The 22,882-nt window shown below is 51.9% G+C and overlaps 1 protein-coding gene across 10 annotated transcripts in view; it reads right to left on the bottom strand.

Annotated features, from left to right (window-relative positions):
- LOC100475328 (stomatin-like protein 1) overlaps positions 1-20,454 on the bottom strand; it is a 29,082-nt gene extending 8,628 nt beyond the window's left edge. The window contains exons 1-11 of one of the 10 annotated variants that reach the window (XM_034660685.1): positions 20,233-20,365; positions 18,443-18,549; positions 17,404-17,553; positions 16,887-17,090; positions 13,138-13,333; positions 12,519-12,731; positions 10,297-11,974; positions 7,390-7,523; positions 4,393-4,643; positions 1,227-1,342; positions 817-933 (exon numbers count right to left, since the gene is read on the bottom strand). In XM_034660685.1, coding sequence (XP_034516576.1) covers positions 11,781-11,974; positions 12,519-12,731; positions 13,138-13,333; positions 16,887-17,090; positions 17,404-17,553; positions 18,443-18,549; positions 20,233-20,365 — 1,197 coding nt within the window. In that variant the 3' untranslated portion in view covers positions 817-933; positions 1,227-1,342; positions 4,393-4,643; positions 7,390-7,523; positions 10,297-11,780. The other 9 variants (XM_034660687.1, XM_034660686.1, XM_034660684.1 and 6 more) reach the window with 9 other exon arrangements.
- Between the last annotated feature and the right edge of the window lie 2,428 nt (positions 20,455-22,882).

The raw sequence follows: 22,882 nt of genomic DNA, 5'->3' as shown, positions 1-22,882 counted from the left end.
CAGTGCCCCCGTGCCAGACAAGAGACTGGGGGTTTTGGCCTCTGTCTGGGGTCCCAGCCGTCCAGGAGCTTCTCAGCCAGAAAACAGACTGTCACTGTCCCCGAACACCACCAGAGGGGGCAGGACTCTGTTTTCCAGGATATGTGACAGCCAGGGCCACTTCGCTTCTGATTCACAGCAACTGTCTCTTTCACATTTAAACTAATTCAGATGTATTAAAGAATAATTTGTGGGGCACCTGGGTGGCACAGCGGTTGGGCGTCTGCCTTCGGCTCAGGGAGTGATCCCGGCGTTGTGGGATCAAGCCCCACATCGGGTTCCTCTATGAGCCTGCTTCTTCCTCTCCCACTCCCCCTGCTTGTGTTCCCTCTCTCGCTGGCTGTCTCTCTCTCTTTTGAATAAATAAATAAAATCTTTAAAAAATAAAAATAAATAAAAATAAAGAATAATTTGCACACAGTGAAATTCACCCAGTTTGGTAAGTTTTGATAAGTACATGGAGTTGTAACAAACACTGCACAATCAAGACATAAAATATTTCCTTAGAAGTTCTCTCATGCTTCTGTGTGGCCAGTTTTCTACCCCCACCTCCAGCCCCTGGCCACCACTGATCTGCTTTCTGCCCCTATAGTTTGCCTTTTCTAGAATCTTATATAAATGGAATCATATAGGGCATGGCCTTTTTAATCTGTTGTCTTTGACTCAACAGAATGCTTCTGCAATTCATCCCTGTTGTCGAATGTATCATAGCTTGTTCCTTTCTATTGCAGAGTCGTAACCCATCACAGGGACCACAGATTTTTTTTTTTCCCTTACCAGAAGATGACTATTTGGGTCATTTCCAGTTTGGCGCCGTTATGAAGAAAACTGCTGTCATCATTCACAAACAGATCTCGGAGTGGACATACATCTTCATTTTTCTTGGGTAAACATCTAGGAATGAGATTACTGAGTCATATGATAACGGCATGTTTAACTGTACAAGAACCTGCCAGACTGTTGTCCAAAGTGGCTACTGCTCCACAAAGTGGTTATTGCCAGAACTTTGGATTGCCTTTTTTTTTTTAAAGCCATTCTCATAATGTAGTGGTATTTCATTACATTTTTAATTTGCCATACCCTAAAGGCAAATAATGGTAATAATCTGTTCAGGTACATATTTCTATCATACCTCATCTTTGATGAAGTCTCCCTTTAAGTCCTTTGCCCATTTTTAAGTGGCTTACCTGTCTTCTTACTGAGTTGGAAGACTTCTTTATCTATTCTGGACACAAGTTTTTTATCAGTTACGTGTTTTGCAAATATTTTCTCCCAATCTGGAGTTTGTATTTTCATTTTCTTCCTAAAAAGCATAAGTTTTTTAATTTTGGTGAACGCCAATATAATCATGTTTTTCTTTTACGGATTGTACTGTTTGTTCTAGCTAAGAAATCCCTACCCAAACAAGGTCACCAAGATAGTCTCCTTTATTCTCTAATATAAACTTGTAATGCTGTCATTTCCCTCTAAGCACTGCTTTAAATTTTATCCCACAGATTTTTCTAGGTTGTGTTATTGTATTTAATGACAGTATTTCTAATTACTCTCGTGGTTCCTTCTTTGAAATATGAGTTATTTAAAAGTATATTGTTTAATTTGCAAATATTTGGGAATTTTCCCAATATCTCTCAGTCATTGATTTACAGCTTAATTTTATTGTGATGAGAGAACATCCTTGTATGATTTTAATTATTTTTAAGTTGTTGAGATTTGTTTTATGGCTCAGAATATGATCAATGTTGGGGCAGTTCCACGTGCTTCGAAAAGAATGTGTATTCCACTGTTGTTGGGTGGAGTGTCCTATAAATGTCAGTCGGGTTTAGTCAGTTAACAGGGTTATACATCCAGACTGAGTTTCTGTCCACTTGCTCGTTCTTTGAAGTATTGAGAGATAAGTGGATGTGTCTATGTCTCCTTTCAGTTCTGTCAGTTGTAGTTATCCTGGGGGTCTGTTCTCCACCCTGAGGTTGGTTTTCCTCTTAATGAACTTGACCTCTTTATCATTCTGTGTTGTCCCTCTCTATTCCTGGAAATATTCTCTGTTCCGAAGTCTCCTTTGTCTTACGTTAGTCTAGGCACTTTCTTTGGACTGGTGTTTGCGTGGCATGTCTATTTTTCATTCTTTTACTTTTAACATACCTAGGTCTTTATATTTAAAGTGGCTTTCTTGTAGGCAGACTGGGGTTCATGGCAAGGCGGGGGTGGGATCCCGACTGTTGCTGTTCCAGCCTCAGACTTCAGAGGTCGCTGCCTGACTCCACCACCCAGTCGTCCCTCTGTGTACTCTTGCTCTCCCCCTAGTGGTAGACTGTTGTTACTGTTTCTCCGTTCTCCAGGCCCAGCCTCACAGAACCTGTGCCCCTGAGACTCAGGGGGTGGGCCCTGGCAGTGCTCCTGACCTTCACCTGCTGTCTTTTAGTGGGTTTTAGACAAAACCCTACTTTGCTGGGAGGTCTGCATCTCCCACAAGGGCAAACAGCGGCGTTTGATCTTTATCCTTCCCCAGCGACAGAGGATCTTAGTTTCTGCCTCTCCTGAGCAGCCCTGGGACCAGAGTTGACTGCCCCCCACCCTCCCCGGCCCCACCTGAGGGGGTTGAAAGAACCTCCTTGAAAAACAGGTGAGGTTCACAGGGACTGCCTCGTGGGGGGGGGGTCTCTCCCCTCTCCTGCTCCTCCCACTCTGCCTCCCATCTTCCTCCTGGGAAAGGGAGGGCAACTCCCTCTTGCCCCCCCCCCCACATGAGCTCCCAAGGCAAACTGTCATCTTATCTTTTCTAAGAGGCACTTGTCACTCTTTGGAATTCAGTTCTCTTGGTTGCTCACGACCTCAGCTCTCTGGTGGGTTTTAAAACTTGCGGTTTGTAGATTGTTAGAATGGGAGTGACATTCTCTTGGGCCTTTCTGCATCACGAGAGAAGGTAGAACTTCTCTCTTTCACTTTTGATATGTGCAGATAATCAAAGGGCTTTCCAAGCACAAACTGCCCCTGAGGGACTCTCTGGTGCCCGTGGCCTACCGGGTCTCACGAGTTTTCTCATTTCCCCAGACTTTGAGTTGCTGTCTGCTGTGACTTGTGTAGCCGCTGTCTAGCGGACGTGAGCCCTTACCATGTTCCCGCCCTGCTCTAAGTGTATTTGTTCCTTCCAAACCTTGCCTGACTCCTGTCTTTTCTCTCACACCCACATCTAATCTGCCCGGGGTTCCTGTGGCTCTGTCTTCAAAATGTAGCCAATTCCTTTCAAAACTAACAATGGATTTACCAAGGGCCCGGCAACTGCATTTAGCCCAGAGGAGTGAAGACTAATTTCCATGGAGGGACTTGTCCACAAGGAATTTGTTCCTGAGCAGATTTATTTGTAATAGCCCCAACCTGGAACCTACCCAGATGTCCCTCAAAAGGTGAATGGTTCGACATACCACAGCACATCCGGACACGGAGCGCTACCCGGCCGCAAAGGGGAAGAAGACTTGGGTGAATCTCCAGGGAATTATGCGGCTTGGAAAAGCCAGTCTCAGAAGAACACATACTGCATGACCCCATGTATGTAACAATTGTGGGTAACCTAATCACAGAGCTACAGATTGGTGGCTGTCGGAGGTTATGAACGGGAGGGGAGGGATGTGGCTAAAAAGGGGTGACACAAGGGAGCTCATGGCCATGGTACAGTCGAACGTCTTGATTGTCGTGGTGGTTACTCTGGGCTCACATGTGACAAAAATTGAGTAGAGTTACACACAAACCCACACACAAGTGAGTGCACATATAACCAGTGACATGGGAGTAAACTAGATGATGCCAATGTCAATTTCTCGGTGTTGCTACTGTGCTGGGGTTATGGGCGATGGGGAGGGGAACTGGGGGAGACCTGCACGGGACTTCTTTGTGTGTTCTTTTGCACCCACCTGTGAATCTAGAATTATTTCAAAATAAAAAAATTTAAAATACATACACTCAGGGCACCTGGGTGGCTCAGTCGGTTAAGCGTCTGTCTTCACTCAGATCATGATCTCAGGGCCCTGGGATCGAGTCCCACGTCAGACTCCCTGCTCTTGGCAGGGGCGTCTGCTTCTCCCTCTCCTTTTACCCCTCCTCCCTGTTCATGCTCTCTCTCCAAAATAAATAAATAAAAATCTTTTTAAAAAATAAAACACATATACCCAGAATCCTCCCCCTTCCAGTCACCTGCCCTGCTACAAGGTAGGTCCAAACCACTATCATCTCTTGCCTGCATTATTGCAGCAGTCTCTTCCTGGGTCTTCCTGCTTTTACATGCAGTCTATTCTCAAAAAAAGGGCAGCTTCTAAAATGGAAGGCAATTTGCATCATTTATAGAAATAAATGAAGACTAACCAGATGAGAAAAGCAAAGGCTATTTATCGGAAGCTTGCTTCGGAAGGGAGTCATCCCCCATCCCTTGTGTTTGGCCGAGACTCAAAGGCAGGCGGAGGCATGCAAAAGCTTTCTGGAGGAAAACGGGGAGGCTTCAGGTGTGCCCCTGTGCGAGGCCGTTGGCAATAGGCGAGCTGTAGGTGGGCTGACTAGAAGCGGGACATCCTGTGTGGTGGGTTAGGAGTGCATATTTGGCTTTTTTCTGGTTGATCCTAAGTTGGGAGGAGGGACCAAAAGTGGAGAACCTGTCAGTTATTGACCATTTGGGGCCAATTGTTACAGAAGTTATCGTTTGGCTTCCTGGATCGTCCCTAGAGATCGAGGTCTGGCTTCCCACAAGCCTGACACACTGGCTTCCTGGGCTGGCTGTTGTAGAAAAGGGTCTGGTTCCGGGCAGCTTGCTGCAGGTGCAGGTCAGAGTTCTATTTTTATAGGTACCCTGGCCATTGTCAGCTTGTATATTCAGTCTCTCACATCCCTCTGCGAGAATTCTCCAGCGGGTCTCCATTGCACACAGTCCTCACAATGGCCTCTAAGGCCCTCCATGACCTGGCCCCATTTTCCCCCTCTAGCCTCCTCCTTCTCTCCCACACTCTCCACTCCAGCCACACTGGCCACCTTGCTGTTCTAGAACATGCCAGGCCCTCCTCCAAAGCACTTATGGCCTTCTCACATACTGCATGACTTTCTTATTTTTCATGCTCATTGTTTATATCTAGCCCTCCAGCTAGAGTGGAAATTTCATGAGGGTGCGAGTTTGGATCGGCATCTTGACTTCTATCCCAGCACCTAGAACATTGCCTTGTCCAGCACAGGGGGAGTGCCCGATACAATTTTTTTTTGAATGAATGAGTGAACTAATATGTGAGTGTGAGTGTGCAGATATATTTAATAAAATCTGCTACCTTTTATCAGGTGCTTGGAATTTCCTGCGCATTGTGCTCAGTGCATTAATATATTATCCCATTTTTATTCTTTATAGCTCTCTTTTGGGGGGTGCTATCAGGGCCACTTCTGTCCAAGTAAGGTGGTCCCAGGGAAAAGGTACTGAGTCCCGGAGCTCCTCAGAGACCTACATGAAAGTCTAAAGCCCAAGAAGAGGCCTGGTTCCAAAATGCAAAAACTATACAATAACCCAAATTAATAAATGTTTAATGAAATGTCTACAAAATGTCATCAATTGTTAATTTATGTCATTAATTCTGTGTCAACTTCTTTAATTATTAACTGTAGTGTTCATAAGAATTTCATTACATTTGGAAATAATTTGTAGATTAGATTTTTTTAAAAATTCTCTGAGCACTTCAAGAGTACAAATGAATACCCAAGAGCTCTGAGAACTCTCGGGTAATTATACTGTAAATGAATTACTCGTAGCCAAATAATTTCCAAGGCAGACTTACAAAAATCCCTTCATATTATTTTATAGTAATATGTTATATTTAAAATAGCAATTCTGTGATTTTAATAATTGACTTGGGGAGGAACTTCCAAAAGTAATAGTACTTCATCCTAGGAAGGTCTTAAAATGGCCCTTGATATAATTAACCCCATTTTACAGATTTAACTCTATGCTCTGCAGTTTCCTGGTCCCACTAGTCAACCTCCCCAATTTCTCCTGGCCAAGTCGTCCCGCCTTCCTATCTGCCCCCCACCAACAAGCCCACCCTGGGCATGGGTACACACAGGGTGTGTGTGTGTGTGTGTGTGTGTGTGTGTGTGTGTGTGTGTGTGGCCAGGCAAGGTATACATTTCCCAGGTTCTGGTCCCCGCTTCACTTGCTCATCCCTCAGGTTGTTCCATTGTCTCTTAAGATCCCTGGATGGCTACCAGAAGGAGGAAACCAGCAATCCCCCAGATCGCCACCAGGTGGTGCCACAAGCTCATGCCTGAGTTTCCGTGGCCTTCCCTTCAAGGAGACTGGAGATGGGAGGCCCCTGGGTGCCCTTCCCCGGGGTGATTCTGGCCCCTCCGGGGTGAACCGCATGACTTCGTTTTCACCACTGCGGCAGGCACAGCATTTGGACTCCTGCTCCTTCTCCGTCCCAGTCTCCCAGCTGTGTTTGTCTCTCCTTGTGCCTGTCTCCCTCTCCCTGGGTCCCTCTCTCTCCAGCTACCCCCCCATTCTCTGTCATCTCCCTCCATCTTCCTCAACAAATCTAACACTCCTCCTCACTCAGCGAGTTGGTTTTAAACACCAGCTGCTAAGGGGGCGCCTGGGCGGCTCAGTCAGTTAAGCATCTGCCTTCAGCTCAGGTCATGATCCTGCATCTCCCTCGCCCTCTGCCCCTCCCCCACCTCGTTCTCTCTCGCGCGCGCTCTCTCTCTCTCTCTCTCTCTCAAATAAATAAAATTTTTAAAAAATTGCTGGTGATTATTATATGGCAGGGGCTTCGCCAGGCTCTAGGAAAGTCAGTAAAAAGTCAGTGAAGTCAAGTCAGAGTCCCAGCGTCGGGGAAGCAGCTCCCAACAGAGGAGGACTGTGGCAGGTGAGCCCCTTTTATCCTCTACCTCCTCTCTCTCTCCTCCCTTCCCCCTCCCTCCGTTCCCCTCTCTTCCCTTCCAGAAACCACTCACTAGAAGGAGCCAGAAGTGTCCTCCTCTCAACTCCCATCCCTCCCATATAGAAATCTCCCCAAGGCCACCTCCTCCTCACTCTCATTTCAAGGTTTTGGGGGCACCACCAGGGGCTAAGCCCGGGCCTTGAGTGAGTGACGCAATGACTGAGATCTTCCCACCAGCCACACCTACCCATGTGTTGGTTAGAGCCCTGGGTGGGATGGACTATAGATTTCTTACCTTCGCCCAGATATCTACCCCATCTTTATTTCCTCCTTCTTTCTCCAGGGTAAGGGGTCACTCTGTTTGTCCACAGCTAATCCCTCCACCAGGCTCAGGTCCCATTCCCTTCTTGCCCTCCCCACTCCTACCTCTTTCTCTCTTCCTACTGGATCTTACCTCTCACTTCCTTCTTCAAAGTGCCCTCCTCCGTGCCAGCCAATGCAATTAGACCAGAGAAAGCATCTTAAAGCCTTGATAGGAGGAGATGAATTTCACATTTGCAGACCACTGTGTACTGAAGGTGAAGTGTTCTAAAGAAAAATAGGGTAAGTTAGCGAGGGACAAAATTCCCAGAGCTGTCAATTGCAACCTCATCGGATACTAAATGGAAGGAAAGACCTTATTTATAGTAGTGCCAGAAAAGATAAAGTACTTTGGAACAAACTTAGGAAATGTTCAAGACCAATAGGAGGAACATTGTAAAACTTCTGAAGAACACAAAAGAAGACCGAAAAACGGGCCATGGTCATGGATCCGTAGACTCAATATCACGATTGTGATTTTTTTATGCGTTTCTTCACACAATAATGTGACGCCGATAAAGATATCGACAAAAGAAGACACATGCCCAGTAAGGATATAAAAAGAGGCTCAATGTCATCAGTCACACCCACTAGAATGGCTAACAGTAAAAAGACTGACAACACCAAGTGTTGGCATGATTGCTTTGGAACTGGTTTGGCATTTTCTTGACCCAGAAATTCGACTCCTAAGTGTTTACCCAAATGAAACATATGTCCACACAACGGCTTGTATATAGATGTTCAAAGGAGCTTTATTTGATAATCAGAAATGGAAAACTACAAATGAATGAGTAAATTGTGCGGCTCTCCATATAGTAGGAGATGCAGCCAGTAAACGGGCATAAACTACAGCTAGACAGGATACCATGGATGACTCTCAGAACACTACAGGGCGAGGAAGAAGCTAGACACGGGAGGGTACATACTGCATGCTTTCGTTTGTTATGAAGTTCTAGAAAAGTGAGATTTAATCCATAGCAATGGAAGAGCGGATCAGTGGTGGCCTGGGGCTAGGGCTGGGGCTGGGGAAGGGACGTGGGGGAACTTTGTGAGTTGATGGAAATGTTCTGTATCTTGATTGTGTTGGCTGATGGTTAGTGTTCACATTTGTCAAAACACATCAAGCACTGCATTTAAAATGGGTGCATTTCATCGTAGTATACTGTTTTTTTTAAAAAAGTAAATGCTGGGGGAAGATGGCAAAAACCCTGTGGTTTTGAAAACCCACGTTAAAGAATAAACAATTGGACAATAATAATAAAAACCCTGCACTGAGATGCAATTTTTCACTTACTAGATTGTCAAAAAATCCAAAAGTTTAATAACACCCTGTGTTGGCATGGCTGTGAGGAAAAGCACACTCTAAATCACTAATGACGTGGGTGTAAATTGGAATAATCCCTTAAAGAGGGCATTTGGGCAATATTCGTTAAATTACAAATGCTTTAACCTAGCCATTTCCCTTCTGGAATTTTAGCCTACAGATAAACTCAACCACAGGAGTAGTGTATGTTAAAGGCTATTACTACAGCATTGTTTGAAATAGCAAAACCCCCAAAATAATCTAAATGTCCATCAGTGCAGACAGGTTAAATAAATTATGATACATCCAAACAATGGAATCCTATGTAACTACAAAACACAGTGAGAAAAATCTCTGTGTGCTATTATGGAAAGATCCTAAAAGTGTAATGTTAAGTGAATAAAGCAACATTATATTTGCTATGTTGCCATTTGTATTTTTTAAAAAAATTCAGAGGATTTATTTGGATTTTCTTGTATATGCGTTAAAAAAAAAAAAAACTTCTGGAAGAATAACCAACAAACTAGTATCAGCAGATCCGTTTGGAGGAAGGTGTGGGAAATACGTGGATGGAATCAGGAGTGTGAGGGACAATTTTAATAATATGCATTTTTAATCCAAAAAATTGCGAATGACGTGACTGTACCAGCTATTCAAAATTTACTTATTTTTTAAATAACATCAAAATAATACATTACACATACATCAACGTGAGCATTTTACTTATCATTTTTCACAAGGTTATCTTGAGGAAAAAAATGACATACAGCAAGTCTAGTTCAGTGCAGGCACATATATGGTACGGCATTACTGTTTTCTATCCCCTCTCCCCCAAATCCATGCACCCCCCCACACACTTGAGGTTCCAGTTCCCAAAATCAGAGGCGCTCAGCTGCCTCTTCTGGCTGTGTCCTCGCAGGGGCTAGCCCCTCTGTGGCATGCTTTGCCCCATTTCTTTTCTTCTCTCATCACCTGCCCTGTGGCTGCAAGGGTATCACCTCCTCCGGGAAGCCTCCTCTGATTGACACTTTCTCCCTCCCTCCTCACACTCTAGCCCTGTTAAGCGCCCTTTGCCTTCCCCAGCAGACTGCAAGGTCTTCTCAGTCCTCAGAAGCCCAGGGGCCCTTAAACCTGTGGGAAAGAACTCCCGTTCTGGAGTGCTGGCCTCGTCAAGGAATGAGTGTCCCTCAACAGGGGCAATTAGTGGCAGGCCTTAACTCCCCAGCTATACAGACATCCAGAAGATTCCGTTTCCTGTAAATGTCATGTTGATCCTCCCACACCCACAAAGATAATCTGAGTTTCGATTTCTCCTCCGTTTTCATGATGAAGACGTGGGGCTTTCCCATAAACTCCCGGTACACTGTGTGCTGCCCCGGAGGAATGGATGAACAGCTCACGCATGAAGCTCACAGTCCTGCAGGGAGGGCAGGCACCAATGCAAGGAACGATGACGCAGACAGTGGGGAACAGCCCCAGTGTGGAGGGGGGCCCAGTGGAGAGCAGAGGCCCGTGCCCCACTAGGCCTGGAGGGTGGCAAGAGAGTGGCTGGCGGGGATGGGAGGGACTGCAGGGAAGGCGGCCTCCAGCTGAGGGCAGAGCGGGGGCAGCTGGCCAGGGCTCTGGCCCTCCAAGATGGGGGCCCCGGAGCTGAAACTTGAACCCCAAGGCCACGCAGTCCATGCTACAAAGACTTACCAGAGGAGCAGAAAGGCAGGCACTCACAGGAACAAAGGGGAAAAGCAGCCGGGGCCTGGTGCCAGGGGAGCTGGAGAGGCCCCAAGGGGAACAGCCTGGTGCCAAAGGACAAGCCCAGGGCTGTTTCGCAAAGGGGAGGTCCCGATTTCTGTGGGTTTCTTTTTTCACAAGCCTTTCCAGGAAGTGAGATTCATTTCTTAGGGCTGAAGAAGTAAAAGTCCCCTTCCCAGGGTCCCTGGGGTTTGGGCTGGAGCACTGGAGCAGAAAGCTGCGCCGGGCTCCCAGGGCTAAAGCCCCAGCCAGGCCTCCAGGCCCAGTTCCTTCTGTTCCTTCCCTTCCTCTGCTGGAGAAACAGGGGCCCTGGGGGAAAAGAGGACGGGGAGCTAACAGCAGGCCTGACTCGATGGGGAGCTAACAGCAGCCCTGACTCGATGGGGAGCTAACAGCAGCCCTGACTCATCTCCTGAATGTGATCAGACTCCCCACCCTGCCCCTTGGGAGGGTGTCTGCAGGACCAGCCCTGACACACCCATACCCTCTCTTTCCTGGTGAACCTCTACCCCAAAGAGAAACAGAAGAGCCTGCACCTGCCCCAGGGTCTCTGAAACCCTTGGCAGGAAGGGGAACTGTGGGTGATTCACACACATATATTAAGGGTGCATCAGCCTCCCAGCCCTGGTCCTTGCCTGGGTGGCAATAGGGGCATGGCCTCAGGGGGCCCCCCAACCCACCCCCATGCCCCCACTTCTCTTCAATACATTGTAAACAGCACATTTATTAGTGGTTTGCAAACCTCTGGTAAAAAGCACAGGAACAGCAGGGCTCTCCTACATGCTGCCCTGGGCCCCAGCCCGTCAGGCATGCAAGACGGAGCTGAGAGATGAGCCAAGACATCTTCAGGAGCAGGGCCAGAGGCAGAGAAGGCCCCACGCTTTTCCATCCCCACTGCCCACTGGCCTGGGCCTAAATGACAACCAGGGAGGCAGGCCCAGCTCGATCCCCAAATCCCTGCCCTGCAGTGACTCTTCTTGGTGGCTGCCTTCCTTCTCCCCCACTCGACCACTCTGATCCCCACTCTGGAGCTGGGACCTGAGAAACATGCTTGGCTCCCTCACACTGGGACCAAACCCGTTGCGGTCAGGCTGTCTCTGTAGGCCCTGCCTCTCCAGTCAGGTAGCCAGCAGAGCGGAGCAGGCCTGGCTCTCTTGTCATCACGCTGTGTACCCAGCTCGGGGCTGAGCATGCAGCCGAGGACCGGGATGGGCAAAGGCTTGTCCAGAGAAGCCCTCGAAGTGAGAAGGGCAAGGCACCAGTCTCTCCCAGCCTCTGGTGTCTGCCAGCCTCCATTCACTGGCTCCTGGCTGAGCCTGAAACTTCTTAGGGCCTCAACAATCCAAGGTGTGGCACCAGTGCCGCCTCCTCCACGATGACCCCTGGCTTGACGCCAGACTCGGGGCTGGGCTATAGACAGTCAGCCAAAGCTGCTACTTCAGGGCCCTGAGGACAGCCTCCAGCTTCATGGCCACGGCCAAGTCCCCCTTCACCTTTAGCCGCCCACTCATGTAGGCCCCCAAGGGCCGCAACTCCCTGCACAGAAGGGCCCGCAGGTCTGCCTCCGCCATCTCCACCACCACATCAGGGGTACCGTCAGGCACCCCGTGTCCTACCCTCCCGTGCCCTGTGGAGGGAAAGAAAAATTGAGCATTAGTAGGGGGACAGCTATGCAGCAGGGGGAAGACCTGGTTAGCATATCCCACTGGGAGGAGTGGAAAGTTATAGTTAAGTGTTCAGGTTCTCATTCCCTGAGTTCAAGTCTTATTGGCTGTGTGACCACTCAGGGCCTCAGTTTCCAAACTGGTGAAATGGGGAGGACAATCATCCCGGAATCAGAGGCCCTCAGTGAGAAGCAGGTGAGATCACGCACTGCACGTGCTCAGCACAGAGCCTGGCGCACAGGAAGCCTGCACTGTGTGCGGGGCTCCGGCTATTCGCAGGGAGCTCAGCTCTCGCAGTCGTCCTGCTCACGGGGACAGGGCAGGGAGACAAAGGCCCGGATTCTCATTGACTGCCCATGCTGTCTGAGCCCCTGGCTGCTATGGGTTCACTCTAAACTGTTGGCAGGAGCAGAGGGATTTTAAATTTAAATTTAAAAAAGGACCACGGGGAGTGGGTGGCTACAAGCAACCTGGCTGGGAAGGCGAGGGCGGGAAGGGCAGCGGCACCTGTAGTGAGGTCTAGGAAGTAGATACTCTGGGTCCCACTGGGCAGGATGACATTGAACTGGTAGCAGGCCCCGACTTGGCTGACCAGGGCCTCCGACAGGGAGGGCTGCAGGGCATTCAGCAGCCCCTCGGCCACGGGCTGCTTTGGGCTGAGCCCAGCACCAACGTGAGGGACAGGCTGCTCAACTTCGCTCACCATCTCCAAGGTGTCTGCTGGGGGTGGCCAACAGGGTTGGGGAAGGAAGCAAAGAGAAAAAGTTAGTGTGCGGCCAAGGTCAGGCTCGCTGTGACCTCTGCACCTCTCATGGCAGCGGCCTCTTATTCGCCCTTCAGGCCTGAGCTCAACTCCCTCCTCGGCTAAGCAGCAGCCCTTCAGCTTTCACCCCCTGGGTGCTGTCCCCCATGGAGGCTCCCGGAAGGCCTCTACCCACTCAGACAGCAGGGCTCTACTCACTGTCTCAGCTCCCGTCGGCTCCAGCAGTGGGCCGGCCGGAGCAGCTGGGCAGGGGTGCACTGCACGAGGTGCTCAGCTCAGTTAAGGGAACGGGGAGCAAAGCTGAGCCCGCGCAGGAGCCGAGCGCCCCGGGAGCACCTCCCCTTCTTCCCAGGGGCTCCTCACCTGGCCCTGGGGGTGAGGCACCTCCCGCCACAGAGGACAGGCCTCCTCCCAGGAAGTGGAGGGCCAGCTGCTGGAGGGTGCTGTCCAAGCTGGGCCCCGCTGGGCTGTCCTGGGGTGGCTGGAGCACGGCCTCCACTGCTAGTTCCACTCGGTCCACCTCCAGCCCCCAGGCCCTGGTCACATCATTGATTTCCAGCTGGAAAACAGCGTGCGGAGAAATGGAATTAAATCGACAAGCCATTTTGGGAGCACCTTCTTTGGGCTGGAGGTGCCACGGCCTCCCTCAGGGCCAGGCTCCCTCCCGGGGAATGCAGGCAGAGGGCAATTACAACCCAGCCGCTGGCAGCGGGTGTGAGCAACTAGGATTGGGCCTGACCCCCTGGAGGTCCAGGGAGGGGGCGGTGATGCAGGAGGAGCGGGGGTCACCCCAGCCACAGAGGAGAGCAGACTGCGAGGCTGCGATTGATAAGAAATATGCATTTGATCATTCAACTGATAAAATATACTTCTATGTGTTTGTCTTTGCTCCTGACTCACAGCTCCTACAACCCTTGGAATTGCCTGTGAGAAGACTGATAAAGGGGTCTTTTGTGATGGTAAGAAAGGTGATTTCTGGACTCCACTGAAGGGTGGGGACTGGGCGCCAGAAGGACCAACTATGTGATTAGAAAGTTGGAACTTTGAGTCCCACCCTGAGTGATGACCAATGACTTGGTCCTCAGTAGACAAAGAAGTCTCCATAAAATTCCCAGGAGGACTGGGTTCCGGAGCTTCCAGGCTGGTGAATGCCAAGGAGCAGGGTGCCTGGGGAGGGCATGAAGCTCTGGTGTATCTCTTTGTCTGGCTGTTGACTCATATCTTTTATCATATCCTTTAATAAACTGGTAAGCATAAGTGTTTCCCAGAGTTCTGTGAGCCACTCTAGCAAAAGGACCCAGGGAGGTTGCTGGAACCCCCAAACTTGAGCTGGTTGGTCAGAAGCATGGGTAACAGCCTGGGGCTTGGGACTGGCATCTTTAGTGAGGGGTGGGAGGCAGCCTTGTGGGACTGAGCCCTTAACCCACGGGATCTGATGCTGTCTCTGGGTAGACAGTGTCAGAAATGAGTTGAATTCTCGGGACACCTACTGGTGTCTGAAAATTGCTTGGTGTTGTGTGTGTGGAAACCCCCTTCCCCACCTTGGAACTGGGTCCGGGAACCCCACAAGAAGGACTCTTTCAGGCAACAGGAACAGCATGTACAAAAGGCTGGACAGGAGAACCTAGACTGTCTGGGGAAGTGTGAGTAACCACTGTTCCATTTAGCTAGACCCTCAAGCGTGGGCTGGGAGACTGGGGACAGCTGAGGGCTCAGAGGTGGGTGGCTCCGGCTCACTTGGATTTATTCTGACACACAAGGAGCCTCAGAGAGGAATTTAGCAGGGAGGTGACAGCAGACTCGCTCATTGGGAAGATCCTCCTGGCCGCTCTGTGAACAGTGGATTGAAGGGGGCTGAGGGGGGAGACACGGGACCACGTGGGCCACTGTTTCAAATGCAGGCAGAAATGAGGCAGATCTGGGTGTCAAACGGAGAGGTGGCTGTGAAGTCAAGATATGCAGAGGACAGAGCACAACTCTGTCAACTATATTAAGCTACAGCAAGACACCAGGGAAACAAGCAGTAAGTGTGGTGGTTGCCTGGCTGTGCAGTGACGGAGGGTGGAAACTTGGAAACCGAAGGGCAGGAGAGCAAGGCATAACCAGGAGTGAGCTGGAAGAAGGAAAAGCAGGAGAATAATGGAAGCCAAGGGAAGCAGAGGATCCGAGAGAGAGAGAGAGAGAGAGAGAGAGAGAGAGAGGGAGGAGAGGGCGCACACAGTCAGGCTCCCACCAGGTGAAGCAAGTGTAGGACTGAGAAGTGCTGGGAGCTAGCAGGAGGGAGGTCAAGTTGTCATCTTAGGAGTCTGGAGAAACCTAGATGGAGGACAGGGGTGGGCAGGGCCAGGGAGAAGTGGGGAGAGGCGGGGGCGAGCTGTTAGTGGCTGGGGTGCAGTCAGAGCCTGCGCCCACGCACAAAGGAGAGGAGGGAGGACTACCGGAGCAGGAGCTGAGCCCGAGCACCGAGCACTGCCCACGCAGGGAGGGGCCTCTGAGGAAGCACCGCTTGCAGTAAGGCCGGGGGAAGAGCGCACATGGAGGTTGAAGGGGTGACGCCAGAGGAGCTGAAAGGGTTCCTGTCCCAGTGTTTGCTCCCCCCCACCCCGAGGACGGAGAGGCCAGGCTGCAGTGGGGTGGGCAGTGGACAGAAGCAAGCAGCCTGGGGGAAGAGTGAGCAGCTAAGGAGGGTCCAGCAAGGGAGAGCGGGGAGTGTGCGTCCCTCCAGGGAGGAGGAGGCAGAAAGGGGCATGAGAATGAGAAATGCACTCCTGACCTGGGGCTTCCGGGAGGCAAGCTGGCGTTCCTGGGACTTCGTTGTAACCACAGGCACTGACCCCACTCTACCAGGCGCCAACTCCATCTAGGCAATGGGCCCTAAATGACTAACATCCTGGTGTGGGACCGACTTCCCCAAACTGCCTCTCTCAGCTTTGTTGCACAACACGCCTGGTGTTCTGGCTTCTTCCCCGACTCGCCCCTGACAGCAATAAGGCCGAGATCAGCTTTCTCCTTTGAAAAGTACACTAACATGGATTGTGGTTTCATAAATAAAAGTTATCAATTTGTTATCAATTGTAGAAGACGGAGCGCTGAATTGAGGGATAGGGGGGCGGGAGGGCAGGTGATCTGGCTCTGGGCCAGCTCTGCCCTTGACCACGGTTCTTGGGGGGTGACAAATAACTTCTGAGCCCTTAGTTTCCTCCCTCCAAAATTAAACCATAACATCGGCCCTCTCACAGCAAAAAGTAAAGTGGGTACACGTGGGCAGCAAGAGGACTTGTAAACTCTGAACTGCCCCGCACGTGACAGCTAACGCCACCACGTGGCAGCGTCGCCTCAGGAGCTTCCCTCACGGGGGTGGTTCACTTCCGGAGGAGACCAGGACCTCCGGGACTGGCGTTACCCCACCCCTCCCGTCCTGGAACCCCAGAACCCCAGGGGCAAACAGAGCCAAGGGGACTAAGGGGACACCTCACCCAGAGTCCACCAGGACACGGCAATAAGCCCAAGGTGAGCGTAGGGAGCAGGGGACACGCTGCCATGTGTGACCCATGCCACATTTCCACCCCGTCCTCTCACAGAAAGGATGCGAGGGGAATTCTGGTGTAGATAATTACTCACACATGGAGAGGCAGGAAAAAGGTCCAAATGCCCTCGTGTCTCTTTGTTCTGTTCTGAACAAGGAACTCAAAGCTCCCAAAATGCACACGCTGCACTGTGGAGCACGGAATTCCCCAGGTGACTGTGTCAGGAGGGCCCCCGCTCCTTTCACCCACCCACCCGCCTGTGAGGCCCAGTGTTGTCATGGCAATGCCTGCAGAGCAGTGAAGGAAGAGTAAAACCACAGCGGTTAGGCAGGGCCCCAGAATCTCGGTCAGGCCACTCCTCTCTTAGGGCCCCTGTGCCTCTCCAAGACAGGCTTGCCCAAGACCACTATGGTCTGCACCCATCTTCTGTTCCTCTGTCCCACCCAGACCGCTGGCTCTTCCAAGGTTGGAACATACAGTAAACGGAGGCCCAGAGCAATCTGGTGCTTTGCTCCAAGTGCCCTGGCAGGCAGAGCCAGGCCCAGGAGCCCACCACTGACCTCCACCATGTGAGGAGCTGCCTACCAGGAGCTGGTCGCTGATCTTGAGCTTCTCCATCTGGATCTCCCGCAGAGGCCTCTTGAGCAGGGCCTTGGTCATGGCATTCTGGGCCGTCATGCGTGTGGCCATGTTCAGGTCCTTCACAGTCATCACAGACAGTACCGGATCCCAGATGCGGAACTGGACATCGGCCCCCACAGACAGCACAGCCCCATCCTTAGAGGCCAGCTGTTGGGGGAGGTCATGAAAGAAGAGACACTCAAGGGGCTGGTGCTGCAGGGAGGTCAGGCCCACCAAGACCACCCAGCTTAACCCACCCTCCTGGTACCTAGCTCCTCAAGGGGAAATTCATGTCCCCAAGTGCATGTCATTAGGTACACTGAGCAAGGACGTCCTCCCCACCTCCATCCTCAACTTTCTGGTTTCTCCCACCACCCTGCACTGATGGCTACTCATACACTAAGGTACTGGATCCCACCATCACTCCGCACAAACCACCCCCCCACTCCCTCTGCCCGGGGGGAGCCAAGAAGATCCTCACCTTACAGGGAGGGACATTGAAAGCTCGTGTCCTCAAATCCACCCGCTGAAAGGAGTCGATGAAGGGCAAGAGCAGAACCATGCCAGGCCCCTGAGGGGTGCGGATCCGGCCCAGTCGAAACACGATCATCCGCTCATAAGTGGGCACAATCTGTTCATGAGGGTGAGGAAAAGGGGCGAAAGTACTGGGCCTAGGCTGACAACAGCATCTGCCCAGGTACTCCGCTCCCCTCTCTCTCCTTTGCCTTGGTCAGTGTCAGCGATCCTTAAATCTTTTTAGAAGAGAAAACCAAAGCTCTGAGAGGTTAAATGATTTGCTCAAAAGTCACACAGCCCCCAAGTGAAACTGGCAAGATTTGAATGCAGTTCTGAATGACTCTAATCCCCAGCAAAGGGCTTTGTCAACTTTAGGAGTAAATAGGTCCAAATTGAAAAATGAAGGCCCAGACAGGCAAAGTGACTTGCCCAAGGTCACACAGTATTTGTTTCAGTGGCAGTTTTAGGACTAGGATTTAGCACCTTCTAAAGTCTTCCTTCCAGACCACACCAAACCCAAAGGCTTTCTAGAAAAGTTGACTGTTGCCTAGGGCCACACAAAAGGCACGGCTGTCTGGGCTTCTAACTTCACTGTAGTTCTCAGATATGATCCCTATGTACAGCTCACGCTTTCCCCTCTATACCAGCCCTTGCTAAAAACCAGGCCTGAATTCCTATTACTCATTACCTGCTGGGCCAAGTGGAGTATTTTTCAGTTCAAATTTTAGCCTAACCCAAAGAAAGGAAGATGTGGCAAAGATATGTGTGTGCACCTTAAAGCCAGTGTCCAGACCCCAGGACTTGGGGAGTTTGGGAAGGCTTGTTTACCACTCACTGGCTCCCAGTATGACTTTGGACAAGCCTGAGCCTGTTTCCTCATCTGAAAGATATGAATGAACAATCCTGCACCAGACTGGGATGTGATAATGTAATTTTTAGGGGAAGGGGACACAGCATGGAGAGTGGGGCCCAATCCCCCTGAAGTCTGACCCAGCCAGCCTTACCTTCAAGGCAAACCAGCCAGAAATGGGGAAGGTGATCAGTAGCAGCAAGAACCCCAGGAAACTGATGAGGCCATGGCAGAGGTAGGAAGGCCAGCTCTGAGGCGCATCTGGGGACAAGAGAGCAGAGGCGGTCAAGGAACGCCAACTGGTTCTGGCAGGAGTGAAGTTGGTCAAGTGCACCTTTTGCCCACCTCCCCCTCCAACGGCTCGTCCCTTCTCAGGGGTCTCAGTTGCCTGCTTCCCTACTTTCTGTCTTTAGCCAGATGCTAGTTAAGCATGTTCCCTCCTCCCACACATCAAAACTAATCTGCCTCAAGTCCCACCTCCACAAGGCCGAGTCTCTGCTAGGCAACAGCCATTAGATTTGAGAAGCCAATCCATGCGATGCTCTCCTCACCAGGTATCTGGATCAATTCTCTTGTCTGATATATAGTGCCTCCCATACCTGGCACAGAGCCAGGAGCGCCCGGGCATCTGTAAACACTGTGCTGGGCTGAACTGAATGCTGGTGGTACAACACATTCCTCCTCCACCAGCAGCCCCAGAAGTGTGCTTTCAGGGCATCCTTTTGGAGATAATGCCTTAGCCTAAAGGGATAAAGCATTAATGGCTCAGTGGGAACCCGTGAAGGTGAAGATGTTCTTCCCTAGCTCACAACTCACCTTCTCCCCCCCCCCACCCCGGGCCTTTATGCCCTAAGGACTATCAAATGCTTTATTTGAAGTCCTTTGGGTAGGAGGTGGGAACTAAGAAGACGAGCCTCCTCTGAGACAGAAGTCCTGGCCCCTGGAGAACCAAGAGCCCAGGATGAAAGTGGAGCTGAGAAAGCCCCAGAATCTAGCACAGCTATCCTCTGCTCTCTTTCCCCTCCCAAGCCTGGGCAGGAAGCAGACAGGAGCTTTTTCTCAGTCCTCCCAGGAATGCCATGCCATCTGGGCTTTCCAAGCCCCAGGGCACTTTCCTGTCTGGCTCTGACCCCCATGGACCCTGCAGGAAAGGAAGCCTTGGAGAGGTTAGCTGTCATTACAGGAGGGTCAGGAGAGATCAAATCCTCCAGTGTTTGCTTGTCAGACTGAGGTATGTGGGATCCGGCCCCAGGGCCAAGGGAATCCCTCAAGGCTCTGGAACAAGAGATGACCAAAGCCGACACAACAGGCAACTGAGGGCCTGCCCGTATCCACCAGGAAATGGGCAGATGCTTAAGCTTCAGGCACCTAGAAGTAGCCCCCCTGGGATGAAGATTCTGCCATTTCTCTGCGGCCAAACCTTAGTGCGCTGGTTACATCCCATGCCTAAATTCTGGGTTCCTTCTGGTCAAAATGGGAATTTGAGGCAGCTCTTGGGTGGCCCAGTCGTTGAACCTACCAACTGCAGGTCTCTGCTCAGGTCGTGATCTCAGTCCCTGAGATCTGGCCCCACTGCTTGAGATTCTCTCCCTCTCCCTCTGTCCCTCCACCCACCCTACTTCCCTCCCTCCCGCTCTCTCAAATAAAGAAATAAATCAAAATGGGAATTTGAAATCCCTTCCCAGGCTTAAAGGGCGGATAAGTGCCGAGAGGAGAAATGAGGGGATGAGGCCTGTCAGAAGATGAGAGAGCTCCGAGCCCGCAGCCCAGGAGCCCTAGGGAGGGCGGATGAGCGCTAGCATCCCCACGCCCGGTCCAGGCCCTTCTCCACATCGTGGCCACTCTCGGTGCCTCCTCTTAGGGTGCGAGGGCGCCAAACCGGGTGACTCCTGAGGGTACCAGGCGGTCCCCGCCCCGGGTCCGCTGTGCTGGGCGGCCACTCACCGGCCCCCGGCCCCACGCCGCCCCGCTCCGGGGACAAGCAGCCCTTCTGCGAGCCCAGGAAGCCGAAGCTCGACTGCTGGAAACGGTCAAAGTCCCCCAGGGGCAGCGCCCGGTACCCGGACCTGCCGAGCATGGCTCTTGACAGGAGCGCGCCCCTTGCCCCCCCGCGGCGCAGGGCCAGAGACGCCGGCCGCTACCCGGCCCGCCCCTGCCGGCCGCCGCTTCCGGTCTCGCTGGCCACGGGCTCAGGGGGCTGCGGCTAGCCGGGCCCGGCTCCCGCCACCCCACAGCGCCCCCTGAGCCGGGAGGACCGAGCCCGCCGGACTCGTGCCTACCTGCTCCCGTCTGGCTTTGGAAAAGGAGCTGGAAAGCAAGGGCAGCTTTGTGAGTGGGTTCTCAGAAGCCGAATTTCCTCCAGAATCAAGGAAATGCTACCAGCCTTCTCAGCACTCCCGCTGCAAACTCACATACTGGGATGGGAGTGTGTGGGATGTCTTATCTAGAATTGGGGTTTCGGCTGGGCATGGTCAGCAAATTTTTCCTCCTTGTGTCCCCACAGCCTCGCTAGCCTGGCACAGAATGATCTCAACACTTATTTGTTGAATGAAGCCCTAGCCAGCCTCACCGTGGTCAAGGTGGGGCGGGAGGGCCTGAACTTTGGCACAAAAAGAGAAATTTCATGTGCAGACCTCAAGGAGCACAGCAGAGTGAGGAAGGAGGGGATAGCACAGAGCATCCCTGAGCCAGCCCTCCAGAGCATCACAAAGGTCCAGAAACACCACACCTTGATCCAGAGGTAACTTGACCTAGAGGTAACTTGCCTCTCCATGGCTTGAGAAAATCTAAAGGTAAATGGTAAATTTACTCTGAGAAGCATTGATTTTCAACGTGGAATTGGGGCAGGATGTCTTTCAAAGTGAGCAAAGAAATTAATAAAGCTTTCCTTGTCTCAGCCACATGCCAGCCTTGCCTCCTCAGACACATCACACCCCCAGATGTGACCCTTCCTAGGTCCCTTCTGCAGCTGCTGCTCACCGTCTTTGGCTTTTCATAGTCTGATGGCCTGATTCTAAAGCCCTGAGGGTACTGATCAGGCTGGAGGGTAGGACAAGGCCCCTGAGGCCTCACACAATCCTGGGAAATTGGCCCTCCCTGCCATTCCCTTTCCCCACGCAGCCCAGATGATAAGCTTTACAAGAGCAAGGTCCCGTTACCATCCCTAGTCTGCTCCAGGCTGGAACTGAGCACAGAATTGTACCCAGCAGTTAGCAGTGGTTGGGATGGTTTGATGTTTGAAGCCAGGGCCTTTGGCTCAGTGAAGTTGCCTGGAGTTGTGTTTTCTCCCCTCACCAGCTGGGAGCTGGCATGCTTCTCCTTTGACCAAGAGCTAACTTGCTCTCTCCTCACTGTCTTCATACCTGCTCACCAGCTCTCCCCCTTCCCTCCCTGCCCCCTCTGCCTCAGACTCACCAGCCTCTCCAACTGTCACCCAAGGCATCGTCCTGTTCCCCTCATCTCCACCTAGTGTCCGCCCAGAGTGTCTCTGACTCAGATCCTTCCTCTGCATCCCACAGTCATTGTCCTAGACCAGGCCACCTGTCCTAGGTTGTCAGAGTGACCGTCCCAACATACATGCTGGGTCATGTTTCTGGGTTCTAAACTCAGTCTCTGTCACCCATAGAACTGGTCCATCTCCTTAGCCCTGATCCTGCTAATGGTTCCCCTCTTAAATCTGAAAATAACGAAACCTAGTTTTTAAACAGACTCTCCTGTTTCAAATCTCCAGGTCTTCGCACGTGCTGTTCCAAGCGCTCCCCTCCTCACCCCACCCCAAGTTCCTTCAAGTCCAAGCTGAGGATCTCCTCTCCCGCCAGTCCCTCTACTGTGTGAAAACCTCTGTTTGGGTAACTGCTCTTCCATTAGACCTGGAGTTCTTCCAAAGCAGGGCCACCTGTGGCTCATCTCTGTGCCCAGGCTCAAAGGCGAGGGTGCCCACTGCCTCCCACCCGCTCGGCTCCGCCACCGTCCTTTTACCCCCAGCATCTTGTCTCCTCCCAATCCTCCCTCCGGCTCTGGGCGTGTCTTCCAAGCCCACCGCCGGCGTCTCCGCCCCTAGCACCGCCCCTCCGCTCTGTCTCACTTCCTCTCGGGGGGCGGGCCCTGAGTGAGCACCGCCCCTTTCGGACCTGCTGGGGAGACTGGCTTCGGGCGCCTGCTTCTCGTTCCGCTTCCCCTCCCGCCCCTGTAGCTCAAAGCCGAGAATCGAAACTGTGCTGTGATCCATGCAGCAAGAGCCTGCACCCGCCCGATCTCCAGGTCCCCAGCAAGACCCCGCACTTCCCCACACGCCCACCATGCCTCCCCCGGAGTCCGTCCCCGAAGGCCACCAGCCCAGCCCCAGCCACAGCCCCACGGAGGTACTACTGGGTTTGGGGAGATGGGGTTTAAGCTTTGTTGATGTGCTACGATGCGGGGAGAGGTGGGAAGGGAGAGGGCAACTTGACCAAGGACCTTAAAGAGTGACACAGAGAGAAAACCAGACTTTGGGTCCTCACCCTCTTGGCTGGGGTACGGGTACGTGAGAGTAGAAAAGGTCAACAGGATGAGTTAGGGGAGCCTCTCCGGGCTGGGATTTTCCACGAACGGGGGG

The sequence above is a fragment of the Ailuropoda melanoleuca genome, chromosome 5, assembly GCF_002007445.2.
Source record: "Ailuropoda melanoleuca isolate Jingjing chromosome 5, ASM200744v2, whole genome shotgun sequence".
Classification (NCBI taxonomy): Eukaryota; Metazoa; Chordata; class Mammalia; order Carnivora; family Ursidae; genus Ailuropoda; species Ailuropoda melanoleuca.
Note: the sequence above shows the minus strand (reverse complement) of the source record. Positions and strands in the feature narration are given on the sequence as shown.